The sequence below is a fragment of the Sus scrofa genome, chromosome 11 (genome assembly GCF_000003025.6).
Source record: "Sus scrofa isolate TJ Tabasco breed Duroc chromosome 11, Sscrofa11.1, whole genome shotgun sequence".
Taxonomy (NCBI): domain Eukaryota; kingdom Metazoa; phylum Chordata; class Mammalia; order Artiodactyla; family Suidae; genus Sus; species Sus scrofa.
In genome coordinates, this window is record NC_010453.5 from 65,179,985 (window position 1) to 65,204,836 (window position 24,852).

General features: G+C 44.6%; 1 protein-coding gene across 1 annotated transcript in view; it reads right to left on the bottom strand.

Annotated features, from left to right (window-relative positions):
• Positions 1 to 24,310, bottom strand: part of DZIP1 (DAZ interacting zinc finger protein 1) — a 57,292-nt gene extending 32,982 nt beyond the window's left edge. The window contains 10 exon segments of the mRNA XM_021065790.1: positions 2,208 to 2,270; positions 4,547 to 4,684; positions 8,009 to 8,170; positions 10,618 to 10,742; positions 13,482 to 13,566; positions 20,790 to 21,338; positions 21,451 to 21,692; positions 22,644 to 22,857; positions 23,211 to 23,308; positions 23,988 to 24,310. Coding sequence (XP_020921449.1) covers positions 2,208 to 2,270; positions 4,547 to 4,684; positions 8,009 to 8,170; positions 10,618 to 10,742; positions 13,482 to 13,566; positions 20,790 to 21,338; positions 21,451 to 21,453 — 1,125 coding nt within the window. The 5' untranslated portion in view covers positions 21,454 to 21,692; positions 22,644 to 22,857; positions 23,211 to 23,308; positions 23,988 to 24,310.

Consider the following 24,852-nt stretch of genomic DNA (forward strand, 5'->3'; position numbering starts at 1 on the left):
AGATTGCGCCGTCTGCTCTGCAGAGGCCGGTGTCAGAAGGAGAAGGTTAGAACTGGGAAACCAGGTATGGGGCCCCTTTAGAAACAGTGGGAGCCCAGTGGAGGGCGGAAGCAATAGAAATGTCCAGAAGAACATGGATATGAGATACCCAGCAGGACCATCTGATAGCCTGGGGATGAACTGGGAATCACGGGGTGGACTAGGATGGCAACAACCAAAAGAAAGGTGTATCTGGAAACAAACCCAACAACTGCCCTTAACATGCTACATTCAGGAAGCAGTGGAGATGCCAAGTGCAAAGCTGGCTATCTCGTCTGGCGCTCAGAAGGAGGGTGGCTCAGCCTGGAGAAATAAACATAGGCATTTTATCTACACACAGCCACCACTCCACTTGAACAAACTCCGTCCAATCCCTGGAGCACCAGAACTATAAAAAATACATCCCTGTAGTTTATAGGTCACCCAGTCCATGCTGTTTTGTTAGAGCAGCCTGGAAGGGGATTTTAAAAAGGCTATAAAACACATACTATTTATTTATTTACTTATTTATTTGCTTTTCTGGGCCTCATCTATGGCATATGGGGGTTCCCATGCTAGGGGTAGAGCTACAGCTGCCAGCCTATGCCACAGCTCACAACAACGCCGGATCCTTAACCCACTGAATGAGGCCAGGGATCAAATCCATGTCCTCATGGCTCCTAGTAGGATTCATTTACACCGTGCCACAATGGGAACTCCCAAAACACATACAATTTAAAGTGGAAAAAATAAGCTGATTTCCCTATCTTAAAATCTCAAATAAAACTACTTTAGATTTTTTTTGCACTACAGTAAAAGCATTTTAACACTTATATTTCTGATTGTCCTCAGTGGAAAGGGAATAGGTGTTACAATTAATTTTTGCTTTTGTTAAAATGATTTTAATGTGAATAATCTTTGTTTTTACAGGCATACCCTCAAAGATTCTCTGGGTTCAGTTCTAGAGCACGGTAATAAAGCCAAAATTGCAACTCCCACTCTTATAATTTGAAGTCCTACTTTTATTCTTCAAGGCATCTTTAGAGCCTTGGTATTTAGAGGATTCAGGCATTATATCTTAAAAAAACAATGTACATTGTTTCTTAATTAAAAATACTTTATTGCTAAAAAATGCATCATCTGACTACACAGGGTTACCACAAACCTTCAATTTGTAAAAAAAAAAAAAAAAAGAAAACACACAACTCTCTGCAGAGTGCAATAAAATGAGGTACTCCTATTCTCAAAATTTATTTAGCTGCCACTCAGTAACATGATAAAATTAAAAACATGTATTCAACAATGAAGCAATGATTAAATAACAGATGATACAGCCATAAGATCATCATGGAGCCATAAATAATTTGGAGTATTTTAAGACATAAGAAAATGTTTATGACATATGAAATGAAAAATGACTAAGAGATCTAAAAAAAGCATAATTCAAAATTTGTGAGACATATTATATGTACAGGTTTCTATGCATATAAAAATGCAGCATTTGGGAGTTCCCGTCGTGGCGCAGTGGTTAACGAATCCGACTAGGAACCATGAGGTTGCGGGTTCGGTCCCTGCCCTTGCTCAGTGGGTTAAGGATCCGGCGTTGCCGTGAGCTGTGGTGTAGGTTGCAGACGCGGCTCGGATCCCACGTTGCTGTGGCTCTGGCGTAGGCCGGTGGCTATGGCTCCAATTCGACCCCTAGCCTGGGAACCTCCATATGCCGCAGGGGCAGCCCAAGAAATAGCAAAAAGACAAAAAGACAAAAAAAAAAAAAAAAAAAAAAAAAAAAGCAACATTTACAGCATAGAAAAAAGACTGAAAGAAATTATAACAAAGAGGTAGCACTAGTTATCTTTGGTACTGGAACTAAAAGTAAAGTATTTTTTGCAATACACGTCTCCACAAATTTTTTCATTTTCTCGTTTTTGGGTGCCCCGTGGCACATGGAAGTTCCCAGGCCCAGGATCAGATCCAAGCTGAACACCGGATCCTTTAACCCACTGAGCTGGACTGACTGGGGATCGAACCTGTGTCCTGGTGCTGCAGAGACAGTACTGATCTTGTTGTGCCACAGCAGGAACTCAACTAATTGTTTTAAGTGGACAAGTACCACCTTTATTATAAAGAAGAGCAGATATTCTCTTCGAAAATGACACACTATTCAGAGGCCATAGTTTTCTTCGTCTTACCTGGCTCCTCCCTTTCTTTTGTTCTTGATGAAGAGCCCGAACTTGAGCTGTCCACTTGCTTTCCTGCAAAAGAGTAAAAAGTGAGAGATTTACATGCAACTCTAACAATGACGTCTAGTCAGAATGGAAGCTTCCTTTTTAATGAGTACCTATGAAACCCAACTATCTATTTGGTAAAATTTTAGCAGGCACTTAAAAAAAAATTAAATAGGGAGGTTCCACCATGGCTAGTGGGAACGAACCCAGCTAGCGTACATGAGGACTTGGGTTCGATCCCTGGCCTCGCTCAGTGGGTTAAGGATCCGGCGCTGCAGTGAGCTCTGGTGGAGGTCGTAGATGCAGCTTGAACCCCACGTTGCTGTGGTTGTGGCTTAGGCTGGCAGTTGTAGCTCCAAATCGACCCCTATCCTGGGAACTTCTATATGCCATGGGTGTGCCCTTACCAAAAAAAAACAAAACAAAACAAAAAAAACAACCCTACAGAAATAAATACAGTCAAAAATGTTTAAATATATTTGAACTTGCTTTCAATTTATACTCTGAGGCAGGAGTCAACACACATCTTCTGTTAAGGGGCTAAGTGAATACACCAGGCTCTGGGGGCCAGATGATTTAGTTACCATATTAGCAGTAGGAGAACAGTCATAAATAAAACATAGTAGTGTGGCTGTGTTCCAATAAAACTTCATTAAAAAACAGGTGCCAGCTTGCCCACCCAAGAAGCTAAAAGGAATCCCCAAGGTTTCTGGGTCCATGGGGTCTGAACTGACAGAGCACACAGGAAGGAGACAGAAGAAATTTAGGTGGGAGCTGAGGATTTCATAACTGGGTCCCTTAAGACATAAAAAAGCAGCCTCCTGGGAGCAACCATCAGCAGTTCCATTCACAACACAATTCCTGGTCCCCTACCACGTACCAGGCACCTTGCTGGGTGGCCCCTGGTAGGCTGGGAGAGGACTAAGAGACGGGCCCTTTCTTGCCCAGCAGAAGAGTGGACATGACAATAGAGGGTTTCCACATAACATGCATGTGATGCTGCAAAAGATCCTGCCTGGAGGACTATGGCCAGGCAATAACCTGGAGAAGTGGGAGAACTCTCTAGAAGAGGTACCATCCCAAGGGAATGAGTAAGTAACAGGGCATGAAAACAGAGGCACATGACAAAGAAAACTGCGAAAGCAGAACTCAGACTGCCTCATCCTGGGTACCACAAGCTCTTGGATGCTGCTAGAATGTCGCAGGAGGTGGGAGGTGGCAGGTCCAGATCCTTAGGGACTCTGAATGCTGGTTAAGGGTCCTAGACTTTGTTTTGTGAAAAGTGGGAGCTGTTAAAGGATTTTAGACAAGACAGTGACATGGTCAGACAGGGTAAAATGCCAAAGGTAGATTTGGGGTAGAAAGTCAAGATAAGAAGCAATGTCTGGAGTTTCCGTTGTGGCTCAGCAGGTTAAGAACCCAACACAGTGTCCATGAGGATGCGGGTTTGATCCCTGGCCTCGCTCAGTGGGTTAAGGATCTGACGTTGCCGTGAGCTGTGGTATAGGTCACAGACGCAGCTTGGATCCTGTGTTGCTGTGGCTGCAGTGTGGGCCGGCAGCTACAGCTCTGATTTGACCCCTAGCCTGGGAATTTCCATATGCTGCAGGTGTGGCCTTAAAACAAACAAAAAAACCCCACCATTAGCTGTCAAAAAAAAAAAAAGAAAGAAAGAAAGAAAGAAAAGAAAAGAAAGCAGTGGCAGCAACCTGTATTCAAAAACACATCTCTATTTTTTTAAATGACATAATATTGCTTTAAAAAAAAAATCCTGAATTCATAAGCTTCAATCTCTATTTAATTTCTGGCCAAAAAAAAAAAAAAAAAAAAGATACTCCTAAGCCAGTGTGACCAAAATAGCCAGGATGAAGGCTGCACTGATTACTGAGGTTCACTTCCAGATGATTGCAATGATATTTCATAAAGGTAAAAGACCATCAGTGCGCCAATGTAGCTGCATACTTAAGCTCTAAAAAAAAAAGTAAGTGTTTCAACGTGCCTTTTGAAAGGGGGCTGACAATTGAAACATGAAAAATGACTAAGGAAATAGAAACCGATTCAAAGTGGTATTATTTGAGAAAAAAATTAAACAATTTTGCTAACTCTTCCGGATCCACATCTATTAGTCAATCAGTGGTATCTAATGAACACCGATTATGACTTATACACGTATTAGGGGACGAGAAAAACAGAGTCACCTTCGCCATCACTGAAAGAGATACTTTTATCTGTAGATGTGCTTCCTGTAAATTAGTTTGCTATGAGGCTTCTAGTGCAGTCACACACACCCCCCTTTTACATACCTGGCTATTCACAAGTTGTATCACATTCTGGAAATCCTGGGAATACTGAGGACGTTCTTCTTTAAACTCTCGGGCATCTCTCAATGTGCCGATGTTAGACTTGATCTGCATATTAGATTTCTGGATTTCTGCCAATTGCTATAAAATAAAAGTATCCTTGGTTCAGATGGTCATACTTTTCTATGAAACAGAGAACAAAATCGGGGAATACCTGACGACCCCTGGACATGCATCGTGTTTCTCCTGCTCCCCCTTCCCAGCAGTTTTGCTGTTTCGTTTCTTCCAGTAAAAGAACGTCCACAGGGTGAAAAAGGCAAAGGAAAAGCTAACTTTCTACCCTTAGACAACAGGCTTTACAAATTTGATGGGCATGTTAACAGTTGCAAGAAACAGAGGAGCTGGGTGCAGCCGATTCTCAGGAGGACTTAGTGAGCAGACCAGCATCATCCAGGGACCACTCAGGACATAAGGTTTTCATTGTACCCTTTGCTTATAGGTTCTTCCCAAAGGTACTGGCAGTAGAAACCCTCAGAAAGGCTCAGAAGGCAATATATTAATTTCAAAAAACAAAGGAATGAGGAAGCATTGTTGCCCACTACTTAAGTCTGGGATGCACGTGGAAACGAATCCGACTAGCATCCATGAGGACACAGATTCGATCCCTGGTCTCACTCAGTGGGTTAAGGATCCAGTGTTGCCACAAGCTGTGGTGTAGGTGGCAGATGCGGCTCAGATCTGGTGTTGCTGTGGCTGTAGCATAGGCCAGCGGCTGCAGGTCCGATTCAACCCCTAGCCTGGGAACTTCCATATGCCACAGGTAGAGCCCTTAAAAAAAAGAAAAAAAAAGAAATCCGAATAAAGTATAGACTTTAGTTAATACTAATGTATCAGTATTGATTCATTAATTCTAACAAATGTAACATACTCATTTAAAACGTAAGTCAGTAATATGGAAGACTATGTACAGGGTAAGAGAAGTGGGTTTCTATGCAACTTTCTATACTATTTGTTCAATTTTTTTATAAACATAAAACTATTCTAAAAATGAAATCTATTATTAATAATTTTAAAAACCCTCTATAGCCAAAATAGACAAACAACCCAAACATCCCTCAACTGCAAATTCATTGTATGGATATACCAGATAAAATCTGGTATATCCATACAATGAAATATCATTCCGTAATAAAAAGAAAATCAAATTCTGATACATGCTACAACATGGATGCATCCTGAAAACATTATACTAAGTGAAAAGAAGCCACTCATAAAAGATCACATTTTAGGAGTTCCCGACATGGTACAGCAGAAAAGAATCTGACTAGGAACCATGAGGTTTTTGGTTCGATCCCTGGCCTCACTCAGTGGGTTAAGGATCCAGCATTGCCATGAGCTGTGGTGTAGGTCGCAGACGAGGCTCAGATCTGGCGTGCTGTGGCTGTGGTGTAGGCCAGCAGCTACAAGTCTGATTCGACCCCTAGCCTGGGACCCTCCATATGCCATGGGTGTGGCTATAAAAAGACAAAAATACCAAAAAAAAAAAAGAAAAATATATGAGCAGCAGATATTGACAGAACATTGTAAATCAACTACAACTGGAAAAATAAAAATCTTACAAAATATATGTATATGAGTGGAAAGCCTGACATGGGGAAAAGTCCAATTCCACAATGATCCTAGGGGCCGGGGTAACCTTGGAAGGAATCTCAAGCAAAAGAACTGTAATTGGCAGCGTACCATAGAGGGAAAAAAAAAAGAGTGTAGCTTTGATGTCGAAGATGTAAAAAAGCTAGTCTTAAGTTGGTTTAGTATCAAAATCTACTACTCTGGGTAGTAAGACATCCCACTTTGAGAAGGCACCACAGTTATGAGTTCGGGAGAGGCCCCTGGAGCAAGGATAAAGAAATTACTAGTACACAGGAGTTCTGATGCTCAGAACCAGAAGTGATATGGGGATAAAGGAACCAACACAGAGTTGCCTGAAGGAAGCCCTTACAGAAAAAGCACAAAGAGCCATCCCAAGTTAATCTCCCCTCAACTTTTTATTTGCAAATTATAACTTCTGGTAAAGCAGATGGAACAGTATAACAAACACCCATTTCACCTGCACCAGGTGTTAATCTTGTACCACATTTGCTTCATAACGATTTGACAGAGACTGGCAAACTTCTTCTGTAAAGAGCCAGCTGGTTTTTGACTCTAGGAGCCATGACTGGGTCACTTTGCAGAAACCGTCAATCAACTATACTTTAATTTAAAAGATTAATTAATTAGGAAGACTTTGGGAGACACATAAGGTCTTGGTCACAACCACTCAACTCCATGGCTGCAGCACAAAAGCTCCACAGACAAAGCATAGAGGAAAGCACATAGTTGTGTTTTATTTTATTTTATTTATTTATTTATTTATTTTTGTCTTTTTTTGCTATTTCTTGGGCCGCTCCCTCGGCATATGGAGGTTCTCAGGCTAGGGGTCTAATCGGAGCTATCGCCACCAGCCTACGCCAGAGCCACAACAACGCGGGATCCGAGCCTCATCTGCAACCTACACCACAGCTCACGGCAACGCTGGATCCTTAACCCACTGAGCAAGGGCAGGGACCGAACCCGCAACCTCATGGTTCCTAGTCGGATTCGTTAACCACTGCGCCACGAAGGGAAGTCCCACATCGCTGTGTTTTAAAAAAATCCCCAAAAAACCCAAACCCTTCGCACATACATGTATACGTTCTTTTTCTCACATTATCCTGCTCCATCCTAAGTGCCTAGAGTAAGGGGGGCGGGGAGTGGGAAGGACTGGGAATCTGGGGTTAATAGATGCCAACTATTGCCTTCGGAATGGATAAGCCATGAGATCCTGCTGTATAGCACTGGGAACTGTATTCCTCTATTTTAGTTTGTGAAGCAAGTTGGCCCCTAGAGGGAGCTCAAGGATCTTCTCTTGCCTCCATGGCTGCTCCCACAGGGGAGGGGAGTCTGCCTTTACCACATGGAGCTCAGGCAGACCCCAGTCCTCCCCACCAGCCAGGTGAGGGTGAGGAAGAGGCCTGGGAAAGGTTCTCTCTCTTTCTGGGTCAGCTGCCTTCTCCCACATTGGCGACCTGCATCCGTCTTTCTGGAAAGTTCTTTTAGAACTTTAGAAAGCTCCAAAACTCAGGCCGGAGGTTATGATTTTGGACTATCCAAAGCTAAACAGTTAAGAAAGAGAGACCACCTTCTCTGATTCGACCAAAATGTACCAAATGTTCTGCACTGGGGTTCGGGGCCAAGGCTCCCACTCTCAAGGAGATGATTTTCTGACTTGTTCTGTCTTCCATTTGCCCAGGTTTCCCAAGATGCTTAGGGAGGAGGGGGTGCCTGGGCCAGGACACAATAAGGGAATTTCTGGATGCCTGGTCCCTGCTGCCATTCTATCACCACCTCTCAAGGTCATGACTCTATCAGTGCTAGGAGGATACTTACATATTCTAACGCTGAATTCTTAGAAGTCAATTCTTTAAACTCTTTCATAAACATTTCCTTGACTTTTTCCATTTCACCAACTAGTTTCTCCTTTTCTTCTTCCTTCCATCTATCAAACAACTTCAGAAATTCTTCCTCTTTTGTTTTTTGCATTTCATATTCCTGAAATTGATTTAATACACAGATTTAAAAGCTCAGGTATGAAGCAAGTATGCAGAATTTTCAATAAATGATCATAGCTTCACCTCGAATGGGTCGGATAATCCTGCAGATTTGAGTTTGGCTTTTTTTTTTTTGGTTTGTTTTTTATTTTTTGCAAAAACACTTCATATAACCAGCAAGTCTGAGCACAATTAATTTTTTTTCCCATCCATCAAAGGGGCACACAGCATCCTTTTGTCCTTACATGCTTCAGAATACAAAGAGATCGAAAGTCTCAAAAGTTCGGTGAACTTGTAGAGCAGAAATGAAATTATGTGTAAAATGTAAACATACTTTAAAAGTCTACTGAGCAGAAGAACCTTTCTTGATACTATACCATTTAGGCAGAGTAGCCCCGCCGCTTCCCCAATAAATACAATATTAATATGTACACTAAATTCCAGATCTAGTCTACACAGTGTTTGATTTCTTGATGACCTTCAGATTTTGTTGTTGTTGCTGTTTTTTACCTGAGGACCTGAATAACACTACAAATAAACTCCACCTAACAAACACAGAATACTGCACCCAACAACAGCAGTACATACATTTTTATTAAGCGTACATAGAAGATTCATCGGAATAGACTATATGTTATGCCATAAAATGATTCTCAATTTTAGAAAGTTGAAATCACACAAAGTTATCTCCTCCAACCACAACAGAAATGAGGCCAGAAAGCACTAACAGAAGGAAAACTGGAAAATTCACAAACACAGGAAAACTAAACAATATACTCTTAAACAACCAATGGGTCAAAGAAACACACACTAAGGAGATTCAAAAATACTTTGGGATGATTGATTTTAAAACATAACATACCCAATAAGGGAAGCAAGCAAATCAGTACTCAAAGGAAAATTTATAACTCTAAGTGTCTACATTAAAAAAGAAAGTTCTCAAGAGACAAAGAAGGTCATTATATAATGATAAAGGGGTCAATTCATCAAGAAGATGTAACAGTTATAAATACATTTGCATCAAACACTGGAGCACCTATATATAAAAAGCGAATCTTAACAGAACGAAAGGAAAAATAAACAGCAACAAATAAGAGTAGGGGGATTTTAATACCTGACTCTCAACACTGGATTATCCAAGACAGAAAATCAATAAGGAAACGCAGGATGCGAACAACACTAATGACAAAATGGACCTAACAGAGATATATAGAACACCCTACCCAGTAACAGCAGAATACACATTCTTCCCAAGCACGTGTAGAACATTCTCCAGGACAGGTTTTAGGTTAGGTCATAAAATAAGTCTTAACAAATTCCAGAAGACTGACATTATATCAAATATCTTTTGTAACCACAATGTCCTAAAACTGGGTAGCAACAGGAAACAGAAAATTCACAAAGAAATTAAACAACACACTCCTGAGCAACCAACGGATCAAAGAAAAAAAATCAGGAGTTCCTGTTGTCGTGCAGCAGAAATGACTCTAACTAGTATCCACAAGGATGCGGTTCAATCCCAGGCCTTGCTCAGTGTGTTGGGGATCTGGTGTTGCCATGAACTGTAGTGTAGTTCACAAACACGGCTCAGATCTTGTGTTGCTGTGGCTGTGGTGTAGGCCAGCAGCTGTAGCTCCAATTCAACCCTTAGCCTGGAAACATCCATATACCGTGGGTGCAGCCCTAAAAAGATAAAAAGAAAAAAAAAAAAATCAAAAGACAAATCAAAAATATCTTGAGACAAATAGAAATAAAAACACAACATAACCAAAACTTATGAGATACCACAAAAGCAGTTCCAAGAGGAAAGTTTATAGCTATAAATACAGACATCAAGAAAAAAAGAAACAACAAAAAAGAAAAAGAAAAAAGATCTCAGATAAGCAACGTTAACATTACACCTCAAAGAATCAGAAAAAAAGGAGAACCAACTAAGCCCCAAGCGAGCAAAGGAAGGAAATCATAAAGATTAGCACAGAAATAAATGAAACACAGGACAGGAAAACACAAGAAAAGATTTTTTAAAAACTAAGAATGATCTTTTTGAAAAGATAAACAAAACTGACAAATCTTTAGCTGGTCTAACCAAGAAAAGAGGACTCGACTACATAAAATCACAAATGAAAGAGGAGACACTCCAATTGACACTATGGAATTCAAAGGAGCATGATAGCCTACTGTGCACAAGTGCAGGCCAAAACACTGGACAATCTAGAAGACATGGATACATTCCTCGAGACATAAAACTTCCCCAAGACTGAACTGCGAAGAAAGAGAAAATCCAAATAGACGGATAACAAATATGGAGATTGAATCCGTAATCAAAAACCTGCCAACCAAGGAAAGCTCAGGACCCGATGGCTTCACGGGTGCATTCTACCAAACATTCAAAAGAAATTAACACCAGTCCTTCCCAGCATATGGTTGTTGCCGGATGGAGCGACCTACCTTGGAGATTTGGACTGCGTGGGCGTGCTGTGCAGCCTCCAGCTGAGACTTGGTAAGCTGCAGCTGCTCCTTCAACATGTCCATCTCATTCTGAAGCTTGTCAGTCTGCGCCCTTTTCTTATACTCTGTTGCAACAGAAATCTCTCATTAAAATACCCTCTCTTAGAAAGCCTGTCTGAAAATTACAGGGTACAGCCCTATAGATCAGACAAAAGCAACTGCTTTTACTGGGGGTATTACTTTTCTCATGCCACAGGAGCCACCTTTTTATTCTCTACTGTTTATTTTCGGCCCTTTATACGACTTATTGGGCACCGAATTATGTTTAGCAGGTTCTTTCAGCCACCGCGGTGAGGTCGATTATCCGATAGAGACAGAGTGGGAGCCCATTCAGGGAGCTGAAATGCTGATAAGGAATAACCCGGGGCTCTTCTTCGAGACGCCTGTCTCGGTCAGAGAAAGGAAGTGACAGCGTCCACATGCAGGTACCACAGGATTGAAATTGCCATGGTCACCGTCCTCCTGGCTCCCACCGAACTCGCCTGAGAACCTCATCGGTGCTAAGACGCGAAGGCTGGCGTTCCAAATGCAAGCTCGGGCCATAACCCGTCCACGGGGCAAAAACCAACTACTACTGAGAAGTCGTAAAAGGAAGCAACAAGTGAAGGGAAGAATACTTATGTACATGTACTTACATGCAGATGTAGACATGACTGAATGGATGTACATGTGTCTGTGAGTGTAGACATGAAAGGTATGGAAACCAAAGTAGAAAGTCAGAATCTCAAAGATGACCTGAAGAAATAATACTCTTTTCAGAGTCCGAAATACTCTCTGAAACGAGTATGAGACAAGAACAAGATACTGAAACAGAAGAGAAAGAAGGTCAGTTTCACACGGAAGAATGGCAGGTTAATTAAAATACTGAATCTTCGCACTATCTCCAATACATTGCTTGACAGCATCAGCGGTCCGTGGCTTGTAAATGGGATTTTACGCTGTTCATCTTGCTTACACAAGGGGGTAGCTGTTGCCTAAATAAATCCATTCATCTGAAATAGGCTGGCATGGGAATAGACTGGCCCAAAAGGGAGAGGAAAGCCACACCGAGAAACAGGCTAAGTGCACACCTAGATCCTGAAAACATTGATGATCACGGTAAGAATTTCGGTGGGTTACAGCAGCAATCTGCAGAATGCTCTGATCTGCTCGTGGAGAATCAGACCGTGCATTCTTTGCTTCCGAGGACATTTAAATGAGTGGGAAACCTGGTTCCTTGATAAGGGGCAGAGCCCCTTCCCTCGCCTGCTTCTCTCCTTTCCCCTCTACACACTGGTTATCTTACACTGGCACCCAAACACATCTTAGTATCTGCTGCCTCACATAAGACAAAAAAGTTCCCTTGGTCTCATATTTCCTCCAGGCAGTGCCTCCCATCTCTGCTTTTCTTCCCAGCAAACATTACTGAAATAAATGTACTGGGTGACCACTGCCTCGCCTGATTCTTAGCTCAGCTCACCCCAGTCCAGCTTTTGTCCCTACGAATTCACTGAAGCTGCTGTGTCAAGGTCACCAACAGCCACTGGGACATCAATGGTCAATTCTCCGTCTTCATCTACTCTGTGCCTCTAGATCAAGAGCTGTAACTGCCTCCTTCTTGAAATGCTCATGCCCCTTGGTTTCCATGACAACACAGCCCCAGCTTCCCTCCTGCCTTTGTCACTGTGATTTTTCACTCTCCTCGGCTAGTCCTCCTCAGCTCCTCGTGTGGGGCTGACCCTGAGCCATCTTCTCTAAGGGATCTCATGCAGTCCAGTTGACTCACCACTCCCAGGTTTTCTCTCCAGCCTGGGCGTCTACCTTGATCTCCAGACCTCCAGCATCTCCCACCTGTGCGGCAACTATACTTAAGAGTACCCACGGCCAACACCCCTTCTCCATTCTCCTTCCTCCCTCAATCTGCTCCCCTCCCGGTCCCCAGCTCAGTAAACATCAAAGCCATTCCCTCAGCCATTCCCTTGGATAGGACAAAAGCCCAGGATCATCTTTGTTTCATCTCTTGCTCGCATGTTGAGTCACATCTCCATGCCCAGACGTCATCCTTTCCATCTCCGCTTCTTCCACCTCCCCTGGTACCTCTGGTCCAGCAGCTTCCACCACGGCCCCCGAGTCTGTTTCCCACCCTCAGCTAGAGGGGTCATTTTAAAGTACAAATTAGATCATGCCCCCCCCCAATTAAAAATTGTCCAGCAGCTTCCCATTACACTTATTAAAACACCCACATTCCTGCCCAGGGGATTCGAAACCCTAAGTGACCTGGCCCCTTTCTAACCCACCATGACTGCTCATTCTGCTCCACCAGCCGTCTCTCTGTCCCCCAAACACGCAGTCCTGCCTCCCCCTCACGGTGAGCGTTCACCTTGCCTGGGAGACTCATTTCCCAGATTTTTCCCAGGCTGGGAATCCCTGCTCAGGAGGCAGGTTTTTGATCAAATATTGCCTCCGTCATGAGACCTTGGCTGACCACCAGGGGTCGCTCTCCATCCCATTCTCCTTCTTTACTTTCTTCCTTGCATTTGTCAGGATTTGAAGAGTCAACTCATTCATGTGTTTAAATGTGAATCCTCCAGCCCCCCAGCCTCCCAATTAGGGTGTAAGAGAGCTGGACAGGGTTCGCCTGCGGCTGTATCCTTGACCCCTAATGCGGTGCATGGCACATAAGAGAGGCTTGATTTTTACTGAGTGATCAAGGACACTGAGACTTCCTCTTAAAAGGACTGAGAGATGCACTGGACCACGTCTCACTAAAAAAGAAAAAGGTACCAGAAAGAAAACGGCTCTTTGAAATTAAGCTCAAGACTTACCAAGATGAGAATCCTCAGGGTGGCGGCGCTGAATGTGACTCTGTAGGAAAGCTTGGTTCATAAAGGCCTTGTCACAAAAATGGCACTGAAAAGGAGAGCACAACAAATCTAAGAGTCTGTGACAAGTGCCCTTTCCCCCAGTTTGAACTAAAATTGGGTGCCTGAAGCACTACCTCTTGGGGGCTTTCCTCCATAAGATACCACCTTGGCGAGTGATGCTAAAAACTAAAAAGACACAGAGAACCAGCGTGTTCTCACACTAAACGCAGGCAGTGAAAACCATCTTTTGACAGTTAAAGTAGATCCTGGCGGTTTCTGGAACCCCGGATGCTGCTCCCGTTACACTGGCGGTTCCCAGCCTGTCAGCATCAACCTGTTCATGACACTCCAGCTACGCTAGCCTTCTTCCTGTTCCTCAAGCAGACCAGCTTCCAAGGCTTTGCATTGAATCTTTCCTGGATCTTCCCATGCCTGGCTCCTTCTCAAGACTCAAGATGTCGTTCAGGGAGCATCTTCCATGCTGGGGCTGAGGGACACGCCCTCGACAAATCTTTCTGGATGATCCTCCCACCAGCCCGTGTCCCATCACGCTGCCTTCTTTCCACCACTGTACATCTCACCAGTTACTATTTCCAGGTTACTTACTTCACTCGGTTCTAATCTCCTGTCCAAGCCCCCTGGGTTCCAGAATCTCAGCTCCCAGAGAGCACAGACTCTTGTCTATCTTATTCACAGCTTCATCCCCAGAGCCCAGCATTAATAAATCACTGAGCACATGCTTAGAATATCTGGCCTCCTAAGACGAATTTACTGAAAAAAAAAAATTTCTACCAATACTTCTCTTTTCCACTTTAACACATTTAATGTTTAAGCAAAAAATTCAACTTATTTCCTCTATAACCTCCCCCCTAGATTACTCTAAGGTAAATCCTCGATGTTGTATATTTCATTTGTCAATATTTCACAATCTATCTCCAAGAGGACTTTCTTTTAACACAATTATAATATCATTATTCCACCTTTTAAAATGTAAAAATGGGGACTTCCCATTGTGGCACAGCGGAAACAAATCTGACTAGTATCCATGAGGATGTGGGTTTGATCCCTGGCCTAGTTCAGTGGGTTAAAGATCTGGCATTGCCATGAGCTATGGTGTAGGTTACAGATGCGGCTCGGATCTAGCGTTGCCGGGGCTGTGGTGTAGGCCAGCAGCCGCAGCTCCGCTTTGACCCCTAGCCTGGGAACTTCCATATGCTGCAGATAGGGCCCTAAAACAAATTTTAAAACTTTTTTTTTTTTTTTTTTTTTTTTTTTTTTTTTTTTTTTTTGGTCTTTTTGCTATTTCTTGGGCCGCTCCCGCGGCATGGAGGTTCCCAGGCTAGGGTTGAATCGGAGCTGCAGCCACCAGCCTACGCCAGAGCCACAGCAACGCAGGATCCGAGCCGCGTCTGCAACCTACACCACAGCTCACGGCAACGCCGGATCGTTAACCACTGAGCAAGGCAGGACCGAACCCGCAACCTCATGGTTCCTAGTCGGATTCGTTAACCACTGCGCCACGACGGGAACTCCTTAAAACTTTTTTAAAGGTGAAAATGAAGTTACCAACAAATATTCAACCCTTTGTTAATTTTTTTCCTAATACGTCACACATGGTCTTAGAAAACATTTTTACAGCTTGTTTGTTTTGAATCAGAATCCAAATATGGTCATGTCCTGCAAACAGAATTGTCTTTGTACATGACATGATTGTCTACGTAAAAAGTCCAAACGAATTGACAAGAAAAATCCCTGGAACTAATAACCAGCTATAGCAAAGTTGTAGGATACATACAAGGTTAACATCCAAAGTCAACTGCTTTCTTATATACCAGCAATGAGCAAGTGGAATTTGAAATTTCAAATACAATACCATTTACAAATAGCACCCCCAAAAGTGAAATACTTAGGTCTGCTGATAATGGCACAGAGGCTATACATGTCTAAGCAAGGGAGATAGATGGAAACTTGTACCTTCCCCTAAATTTTGCTATGAACCTAAAACTGCTCTAAAAAAAACCCCAAGGAGTTCCCATTGTGGCTCAGAGGGTTAAGAACCAGACAGAGTGTCCGTGAGGACTCGAGTTCGATCCCTAGGCTCACTCAGTGGGTTAAGGATCCGGCATTACCGTGAGCCATGGTGAAGGTCGCAGACGTGGCTCGGGCCCGCACTGCTATGGCTGTGGCTGTGATGTAGGCTGGCACCTGCAGCTCCAGTTCGACCCCTAGCCTGGGAACTTGCACATGCTGCAGCTCTGGCCTTAAAAAGAAAGAAAGAAAAAAAACCCCAAAGCTCATGTTCACACAAAACCCTGCAAGTGAATGTTTATATCAGCATTATTCCTAATAGCCACACACTAGAACCAAATGCTTTGAAGACAGCCCTCAAAGGAGAAAGGTTAACAAACTCTGACACACATACACCATGGAAGACTGGACATTTTTTTAAAAAATGATTGAATTACTGATACCTACAACAACTTGGTATATCAGGCCCCAAAGCCAAAGCTGTCTGATCTTTCATCACTAGCAGTAAAAGGTATTCTAATAATAGATTTTATAGTAAACAGACACAGAATAAAAATCAGATCATTTGATACAATGAAAGCAGCAGGAGGTTCAGGAATCCCATTTATTGTATAAAGACTCTGCCTTAGAAACAATAAGGTTCCCTTTCAGGATAAAAAGGTAGGAAAGAATTCTACATCACCTAGAACCAAATTTCCCCATTAACTGGAGTTCCCATTGTGATTCAGAAGGTTAAGGACCCTACATTGTCTCTGTGAAGATTCAGGTTCCATCCCTGGCCTGGCTCAGTGGGTTAAGGATCTGGCATTGCCACAAGCTGCAGTGTAGGTCACAAATTCAGCTTGGATCCGATGTTGCTGGGGTTGTGGTGTAGACTGCAGCTGCAGCTCTGAATCCAGCCCTGGCCTAGGAACTTCTATATGCCACACATGCAGCCATAAAAAGAAAAAAAAAAAAAAAAAAAAAAAACCTCGCCATTAATGAAGTAATTGTATGAGTTTGATACACAAATGAATGATATAAATTTATATCGCAAAGGATTCCCTTAAAGCATTTTTGGGAAAGAAAAAAAGGGACAAGTTAAGAAAAATTAGGTACTATTAACTGTTCATAGAAAGGAATCTGATACTCTTTCCAAGACAACTCTGAGAATAGTATAGGTCAAATTATGTTCAGTATACTTGGTTTACAACTGTAGAACACATGTAGGTTGCATGTTACATAAAACACGTAAATGTCTTAATACAACTTCTATCCAAAAATCATTAAACAATGAAAACCACTGAGTGCAATGGGATTAACACAAGGATTCTTTTATCAAAATGAAGGAGGATGGAGCTTCTCTATTCCTCCAGACATTTTCTGAGCCCTCTCAGAGACAATGGTAGAGAATGGTGGAAAAATAAACCAACATTTCCACTATGCCCACCACAGTTAGGCCCTTTTAAATCCTTATCTTTTTAAATTTCCATGGCAACCACTTTATCCACGAAGAAATCAAAGTTCAGAAGATTTGTCACAGCCTTATCAATTGCACAGGTAGACGCACATTTCTCTGACAGCAAAATGCCTACTTTTTCTACTCCCAACACTCATCTCCAACTCGAAGAGGGTCAATGACAGGAACAAGGCACAGAAATTCACTGACAGATTCCAAAGTCTGTCTGCACTGCTGGATTGTGGAGAGCAATCTGAGTCTTCCAGGTATGAAAATGAAAGGTCTTTTCAGAAGGAGTCCAAGTCTTATTATTACTTTTACTCTTCACTTTTTACTTTTATTATTACTTATTACTTTTTTTTTTTTTTGTCTTTTGTCTTTTGTTGTTGTTGTTGTTGTTGTTGCTATTTCTTGGGCCGCTCCCGCAGCATATGGAGGTTCCCAGGCTAGGGGTCCAATCGGAGCTGTAGCTGCCAAGCCTATGCCAGAGCCACAGCAACGCAGGATCCGAGCCGCGTCTGCAACCTACACCACAGCTCACGGCAATGCCGGATCGTTAACCCACTGAGCAAGGGCAGGGATCGAACCCGCAACCTCATGGTTCCTAGTCAGATTCGTTACCCACTGCGCCACGACGGGAACTCCCTACTTATTACTTTTTAAAGTTTTAAAAATAACCTGGGAGTTCCCACTGTGGCTCAGTGGGTTAAGAATCTGACTGCAGTGGCTCAGGTTGCTACAGAGGTGCAGGTTCGATCCCCAGCCTGGTACAGTGGGTTAAAAGGCTGTGGTGTAGGCGGGCAACTGCAGGTCCAATTCATAGGTTGCAGCTATGGCTTGGATTCAGTCCCTGGCATGGGAATTTCTATATGCCTTGGGTGCAGTCATAAAATTTAAAAAATGAAGAAATAATACATAAATAAATAAATAAAATTTGATAGCCAGATCATTGGTAACACATTGGCCTTTACACATGGCCATCAAACTACCCCAGCTGTTGGAGGTCTCTAAAAATTAATGACTCCAGGTTAAAGTCAAATAACTATTTAAACAAAATCAGTTGACTGCCCATAAATTTTATTATAGGCCAAATATCCCTAGCCTGTGAATCTGTTAGAAAAATTACAACACCATGGAACCCAGCTAACTTACAGCCAACTATTCTTAGCAACAGTGTTTTGTGTTTTTTGTTTTGTCTTTTCTAGGGCTGCACTGTGGCATATGGAGGTTCCCAGGCTAGGGGTCTAATCAGAGCTGTAGCTGCTGGCCTACACCGCAGCCACAGCAACTCAGGATCCGGGCCGTGTCTGTGACCTACACCACAGCTCACGGCAAATGCCAGATCCTTAACCCACTGAGCGAGGCCAGGGATCAAACCCACAACCTCATGGTTGCTAGTTGGATTCGTTAACCACTGAGCCACGACGAGGACTCCAGCAACAGTCTTTGACTCCCCCTCCCTGAAACACTGACTCTTACAGCATCAGCACTCTGACCTTTGGCCTTGTGGTCTGAGGATTCACAAGGAGCTCACAAGTAGCCGCAGCTCACTCCCAGGAAGTCACTACAGAACTCAGCATCCACATGTCAGATGCTATTGACCGAATCTTCCTCATGCTATACATGCATTATCTCACGGGATTCTCAGAGCACCCTAAAAGGCAGCCACTTCTCATGTTCTCCTTTTCCAGATGAGGAAACGGAGATTTAGAAGTTAAATGCCTTACACAGAAGAACAGCTGGGATTCAAACCCAGGTAGTCTAACTCTAGAGTTGTCATCCCAAAGGCTCAGGAATTCCATAAAGAAGCAACTGTTAAGCCACTTAATAAAAGGGCTGAGTACATCTGTACTATTCTAGGAGTGTGCCTGAGAAGAGGTCACACCTGGGCACACCAGACAGTTTCATCTACCACTGCCATTCAGAGAGTTTGCTGAGTGGCCAACAGGTGGCAGGTGTTACTCATTTGATAAGTGAGTCATCACTTTAGCCTCACATACCCTTCACATTTGAAAACCTTTATTTCCTAGCAGCTGTTTCTAAGATAACTCAAATTTATAATTTTTTTTTTTTTTTTTTTTTTTTTTTTTTTTTTTTTTTTCTATATTATGTTCTTAGATAACCAAAACAATCAAAAAAAAAAAAAACAAAAAAAAATGTCTATGACTAACACTCACGAACTAACATCTCTTATGTTAACAGGTTTTAACGTTTCACTGATTACGACCAAAGCCAGATGAGCTTTTTTGAATGTTTAAACAGAATCCATTCTATCCATTTTATGATAAATACCTTTATAAAGAGCCATCTCAACATGATTTATAACATTCTGGTTGTTATTTATTCTTTTGTTTTAAGTTAGCATTTTATGCTTACATTTATTATAGAAAACTCTAATAAAATAGCACTTATGAAACAAATAGGCGATTACTGACATCAAGTATCACTTAATGATCATACCTAAGGGTTGTGTACTCAAGGCTAAACATTAAGATTTTCTAACTTCATTCTTTTCTGCCTGTTCATCTATTTCTAGCACACTTCTCTCAAGACTCCTATTGGGTCAGCCCTAAGCACGATTAACCAGTTTTCTGTTCCCTACACCCAGTTCTCCACATTCACTCTTGCTTTGGCTCCACCATCGCCTAAATCCACTGGAGAATGACTGGAATGGAAGGGTATGAAATCCATCTTGTCAGTTTACTGTTTACTTCAATATCTTTATCAGACATTTTGTGTTTCCTTCACAAGTTGAGAAAAAAAGATACATATGCTGATTTCTGCTACACTAAAAAATTACCATATTTATCTTGGGTTCAACGTCTACCCCATAACAGGTGGAAATTAAGGACAAAAGGCAAAATTTTTTAGTTTTTTAAATAGTCTTGTTATATTAACAACCATTCATGTTCTCAAGAAACACACACTTTAAAATGTTTAGAAGTCAGCAAGTCACTGCCAGATGTTCAAAACTAATAGTATGTATACAGAGACGGAGGAAAAAAAGCCAATATGGCAAATGGTTTTTTTTTTTTTTTTTTTTTTTTGCTATTTCTTGGGCCGCTCCCACGGCATATGGAGGTTCCCAGGCTAGGGGTCGAATCGAAGCTGTAGCCACCAGCCTACGCCAGAGCCACAGCAATGCGGGATCCGAGCCGCGTCTGCAACCTACACCACAGCTCACGGCAACGCCGGATCGTTAACCCACTGAGCAAGGGCAGGGACCGAACCCGCAACCTCATGATTCCTAGTCGGATTCGTTAACCACTGCACCACAACGGGAACTCCAGCAAATGTTAATAACTGGTGAATTTAGTTGAAGGTTATAAGGAAGTTTTTGCACTGTTCTTGCAATTTTTCTGTAAATTTTTAAATATTTCCAAATTTTAAAAATGAGGAAAAAAATCCACAAATTTAAGCATTCCATATTGTTTGCAGCCTGACCTCAACAGCAATTGGTACCTGGTTTATTTTTCACTACATCAATGAGGAGGAGGAGGAAAGGGCCTTTTAAACAACCAGCATTTAGATGATTCAATAAAGCACTGCAGACGTTACCTATGTTTAATTAATAATTAAACAGAGGTTTAATTATTAATCCTGTGTTAGTCTACACAAGGTAATGAACCATGTCACCTGTTGGTTAAAATGACTGTTTTGCTTAAATATGCTGTTTCTTCTGATTTGCAGTTCAGATTTAAAAAAAAAAAAAAAAAAAAGGCAGTGAAACAGGAAAGGACTTTCAATATCCCAGACAGTAGGAATTGAGGCTTTTCCTGGATAATCACAAGGCAGGTTCCCACCTGGTAATAGCTGGCCTTGGCCTCAATCATCAGCTGCTGGGTGGAGATCATCTTTTTCCTGCGTTTACACTCTTCCTTGAGGAACTTGATCTCCCCGGCCTGCTTGCTGAGGAGCCTCTTGCTCTGCTCGCCGTCGGCCAGGCTCAGGCGCAGGCGCTCCTCCAGGTGGTGCAGCTGCGAGGTGAGGAACTCCTGCGAGTGCAGCAGGTACTCAATGGTGAGCTGCGCCAGGCGGATGAGCTTCAGCAGCACCGGGTCCACCCCCGACTGGCAGTGCGGACACTTCTCATCCTCCAGCTTGCAGAAGGTGATGTTCATGATGTTCTCCTGCAGCGTGAGCACGTCCACGGCGCCCGCCACCTTGTCCACGTCGATGGCGCTCAGCCGCCGCCAGTCCACGCTCTCCAGGCGCGGTCGGAACTGGAAGAAGGGCAGGGGGCCCGACGCCACGCTGGGAGGGGGACAGGCCATGGCCGCGGCGCCCCCCGCGGCGGCGTCGGGTCCCTCCAGTCCGCTGGCGAGCGGGTAGTAGACGTGCTTCTGAAAGGGCTGCGGGAAGGAGACAGACCGAGAGTGGTGGGGGTGCTGTGGGGGCCCGTAGGGTTCCCGCCGCCCCCAGCCCAGCGTCCGCCGGCAGGCACTCCTGCTTCCCGCTGCTTACCATGCTTGGAAAGCTTATCCGCCGCCTCTGCTGGCATCCGAGGAGGGGGCGGTCCCGTCTACCCGGCCGCCTCCCGGGCCGCCGCCGCCGCCGCCGCCCCACCCCTCGGGAGCAGCAGAAGGCGGTCCCGGCGGCGGCGGCCTAAGGTCCGGGCGTCTAGGCCGTTGCTATGGCAGCGCCCTGGCCTAGACCCGGAGCAAAAGGCGAGCTGGCCAGCGCGTGGTCAGCGTGCGTCCAGGGCCCTGCGGGAGGGGAGAAAAATTCGTGGTTCATCCTGAATGGACACACCTGTCCACCCCAGAGAGCACACCTGTCCACTTACACTTCCTGAGCCTGACTCCCCTGGGCACCACCCTCCCTGGCTTTGGCGGGGACATCTCATGAGAAGCCACATGCTAGATGCTACCCTCTGATCCTGGCCTCAGGTTCTGAGATTTTACATATCTATTCATCCTCATCTTTCACACATAACTCAGAGTGTCTTAAGCAACAAATCTGTGATCTTGGGATGGCGGGGACTGGCTACAAAAAGACAGGAAAACACTTTTAGGGCCTAATCAAAAATATTCTCTATTTTGATTGTGCTGTTGATTACCCAGGCATATACATTTGTTAAAATTCACTGAATGGTATGCTGAAAATTAAGGGTGCATTTTGTATATTACACTTCAGTAATGTTGTTTTAAAAATTAAATTTGTAGTTAATTACATTTGGTGGAAGGCTTCCTAAATTTCTCACACCCAAGTTACTTTTTTAAGTGGAGTCTTGCTGGAATTCCCCTTGTGGCTCAGTGGTAACAGACCCACAACTAATAACCATGAGGATGCGGGGTCAGATCCCTGACCCCACTCGGTGGGTTAAGGATCTGGCATTGCAGGTGTAGGTCACAGACACAGCTCAGATAGGCATGGCTGTGGCTGTGGGGTAGGCTGGGAGCTCAGATTCTAGGCCTAGCCTGAGAACTTCCACATGGTGCAAGTGTGGCCCTTAAAACAAACAAGTAATGGAGTCTTTCTTCCTCTCTGGGTTGGCCACCTAAATAACACATTCTGATAGAAGTACAAACCAAAGAACTTCCCCAAATATGTGCTATTTTACTTCTCTGTCCAGGAGGATACATTTTCAAAATGTGAAGATAAAAGCAATTATATATCAGCTTTACCACCAAGTTTTGCAGGGCCCTGGTATTTACCTTACAAACTTATGTGGCAGCTGCATTCTGTTTTCAGGAGAGGCTAAAATGTTTCTAGCAGCAACTTGGGGACCTCAGGCCTCTCATTCTCGAGGTCTTCTGGGAGCTGCCTGTGGCTATCACAGAGATGGATGAACTGAGGAAAAGCCAGACATTCCTCAGTCCACCGAGAAGCCCCTTCTTGGACCAACCATCAGGAAAATGTTTGTCTTTCCTAACAGCCAAAGGACAGAAAAAAGGAAAATACAATTCAGAGTAACTGGAAGCAAAATTATAATATCAAATATTTCTAGCCCTTTCTAGATACTGAGAACTAGAAATAAGCCCTATGAAAGCATTCAGAAGCTAATCATACACTTCGTAAGAAGCTGCACATCCAAATAATTTTCAATGGAATTTTTTGGGGAAAAGAGCCATTACGGATTCACTGTAGCCAGCATAAAAGTCTTAGAGATCTAGCTTCAAAAGTCTGATTCTTCCATATACTTGCAGCCTGACCTAGAACAAGTTACATCAGACCTGGGACTCTGTATCCCTCTCTGTTTAAGGGGCGTCAAGGATACCGACCTGGCAGGTCTATGTACTGTGGACTCCATCCACTGGGCTGCAGGATCAGCGGGAACAAGGGCCGTGGTCTCTCTTGCTCACCGTTATATTCCCAGCACCTAGCATAGGTCAGGCACAGAGAGGCGTTAAGAATTTACCAAAAGGACACGTGGATAAAGAACGATCCGAATGAATTAGGCGCTTAGTTAAGTCAACATCAAGCTCTCAGACCCCGTCCCTCATATTTTCTGTGCCTCTGGCCTGTTAGGGAAATTCACGCGGGATCTGGGTCCAGCCCTTGGAACTGAAGGGGCGGGGGAGCTGTCTGCGCACCCCCATTGTATTCGGGGGCGAAGGAGGCGCGCAGGGCGGGAGGCGCCCATCTCGGTTCTCCGCCACCGCCCTGGCCCCGAGCGCCGCGCTCTTGGCCACCCTGGCCCCTCAGCTGGATCTCTGTCGCAAGATGGCCGGAACAGGAAAGCAGGGGGCACTTTTTCCCGTTTCCTCCGCCACCCATCCCTCCGCAAGGCCGCCAGCCGGCCGCTGCGCCTCCCGCCCCGGGCGCACCGCGGGACCGACCCGCCAAGACAAAGAACGAGGAACCCGGGCTCCAGTGGGGCCTCGGCGCTGGCCCTTAAAAGGCAAGACAAACGGGGAGTGGGGGCTGCGGCAGCCAGGCCAGCGGGGTCTGCAGCGCCTCGGCTCGACGCGGGGAAAACGGGAGGAGGGCCCGGCTTCGCGGGCACCGAGATACCCGGGTTCCCCTGGGCGCCTGGCGCATCCTGAGCCGCGGCTCACCCCAGCTGCGCGCTCCTGGGCGGGCGCCGGGCGCTGCAAGCGGACGGGGGCGAGGCTGGGGACGCAGATCCCAGGGGCGCTGCTGGCGCGGAGGAGCCCGTGGAGGCCGAGGAGCAGCCGAGCGGGAAGCGGCAGGCCGGCTCCTTCTTCCAGGGCGCAGGACGAGGCTTGTCTGTTGTGGGCAAGTTGTGGCGTGGAGACCGCCTGACGCCGCTCCAGGCCCTCGCAGATTCACCGCCGCCGGTGCCTCGGGATCCCCCACCCCCCTCCCGCCCCCTCCCCTACGCGATCTCGATGCGGCCTCTTCTCTCCGCGTCCCGACTCCTCTGGCAAGCTGGGCGGGACTGCACGTCTAGACCGCAGCGCAGAAATGCGCTCCACCAATCCCGCTGTTGGTGCAGACACGTGGTGCCGGGGCGCGCTCTGTTGCTGGCGTGGAATGCTCACCCCGGGAAGGCTTTTCAAAGAGTAACCAAATTCACTCCATCCCTGCGGTTGGCCTAGCCCTCAGCTAGCTAATTTCCCATAGAAGCAGGGGCTTTATGTGAATTCCTCCTAAGAGGAGATGCATTTTAATCGCACAAGTCTGCAGATGCCAGAAACCTTGAAGACGCTATCTAACGCAGCCTTGCACTTGATTGAAGGGGAAAACAGGCTTGAAGACCATATGCCGAAGCACACAGGATTTAAATCCACCTAGGTTTCCGCTTTGCTTTTGGTAATGCTGGGTTTAGGACCAAAGGCTTGGATCTCTGTTGGTGGAAAGTTTGGCGGTTGGGGACGGGAGATGTCCTGGGTCAAGAGAAAGGCGACTATTTTTAAACCTAAAATTGGAACCTGTGGTCTAACAACGGGGCACAATTTC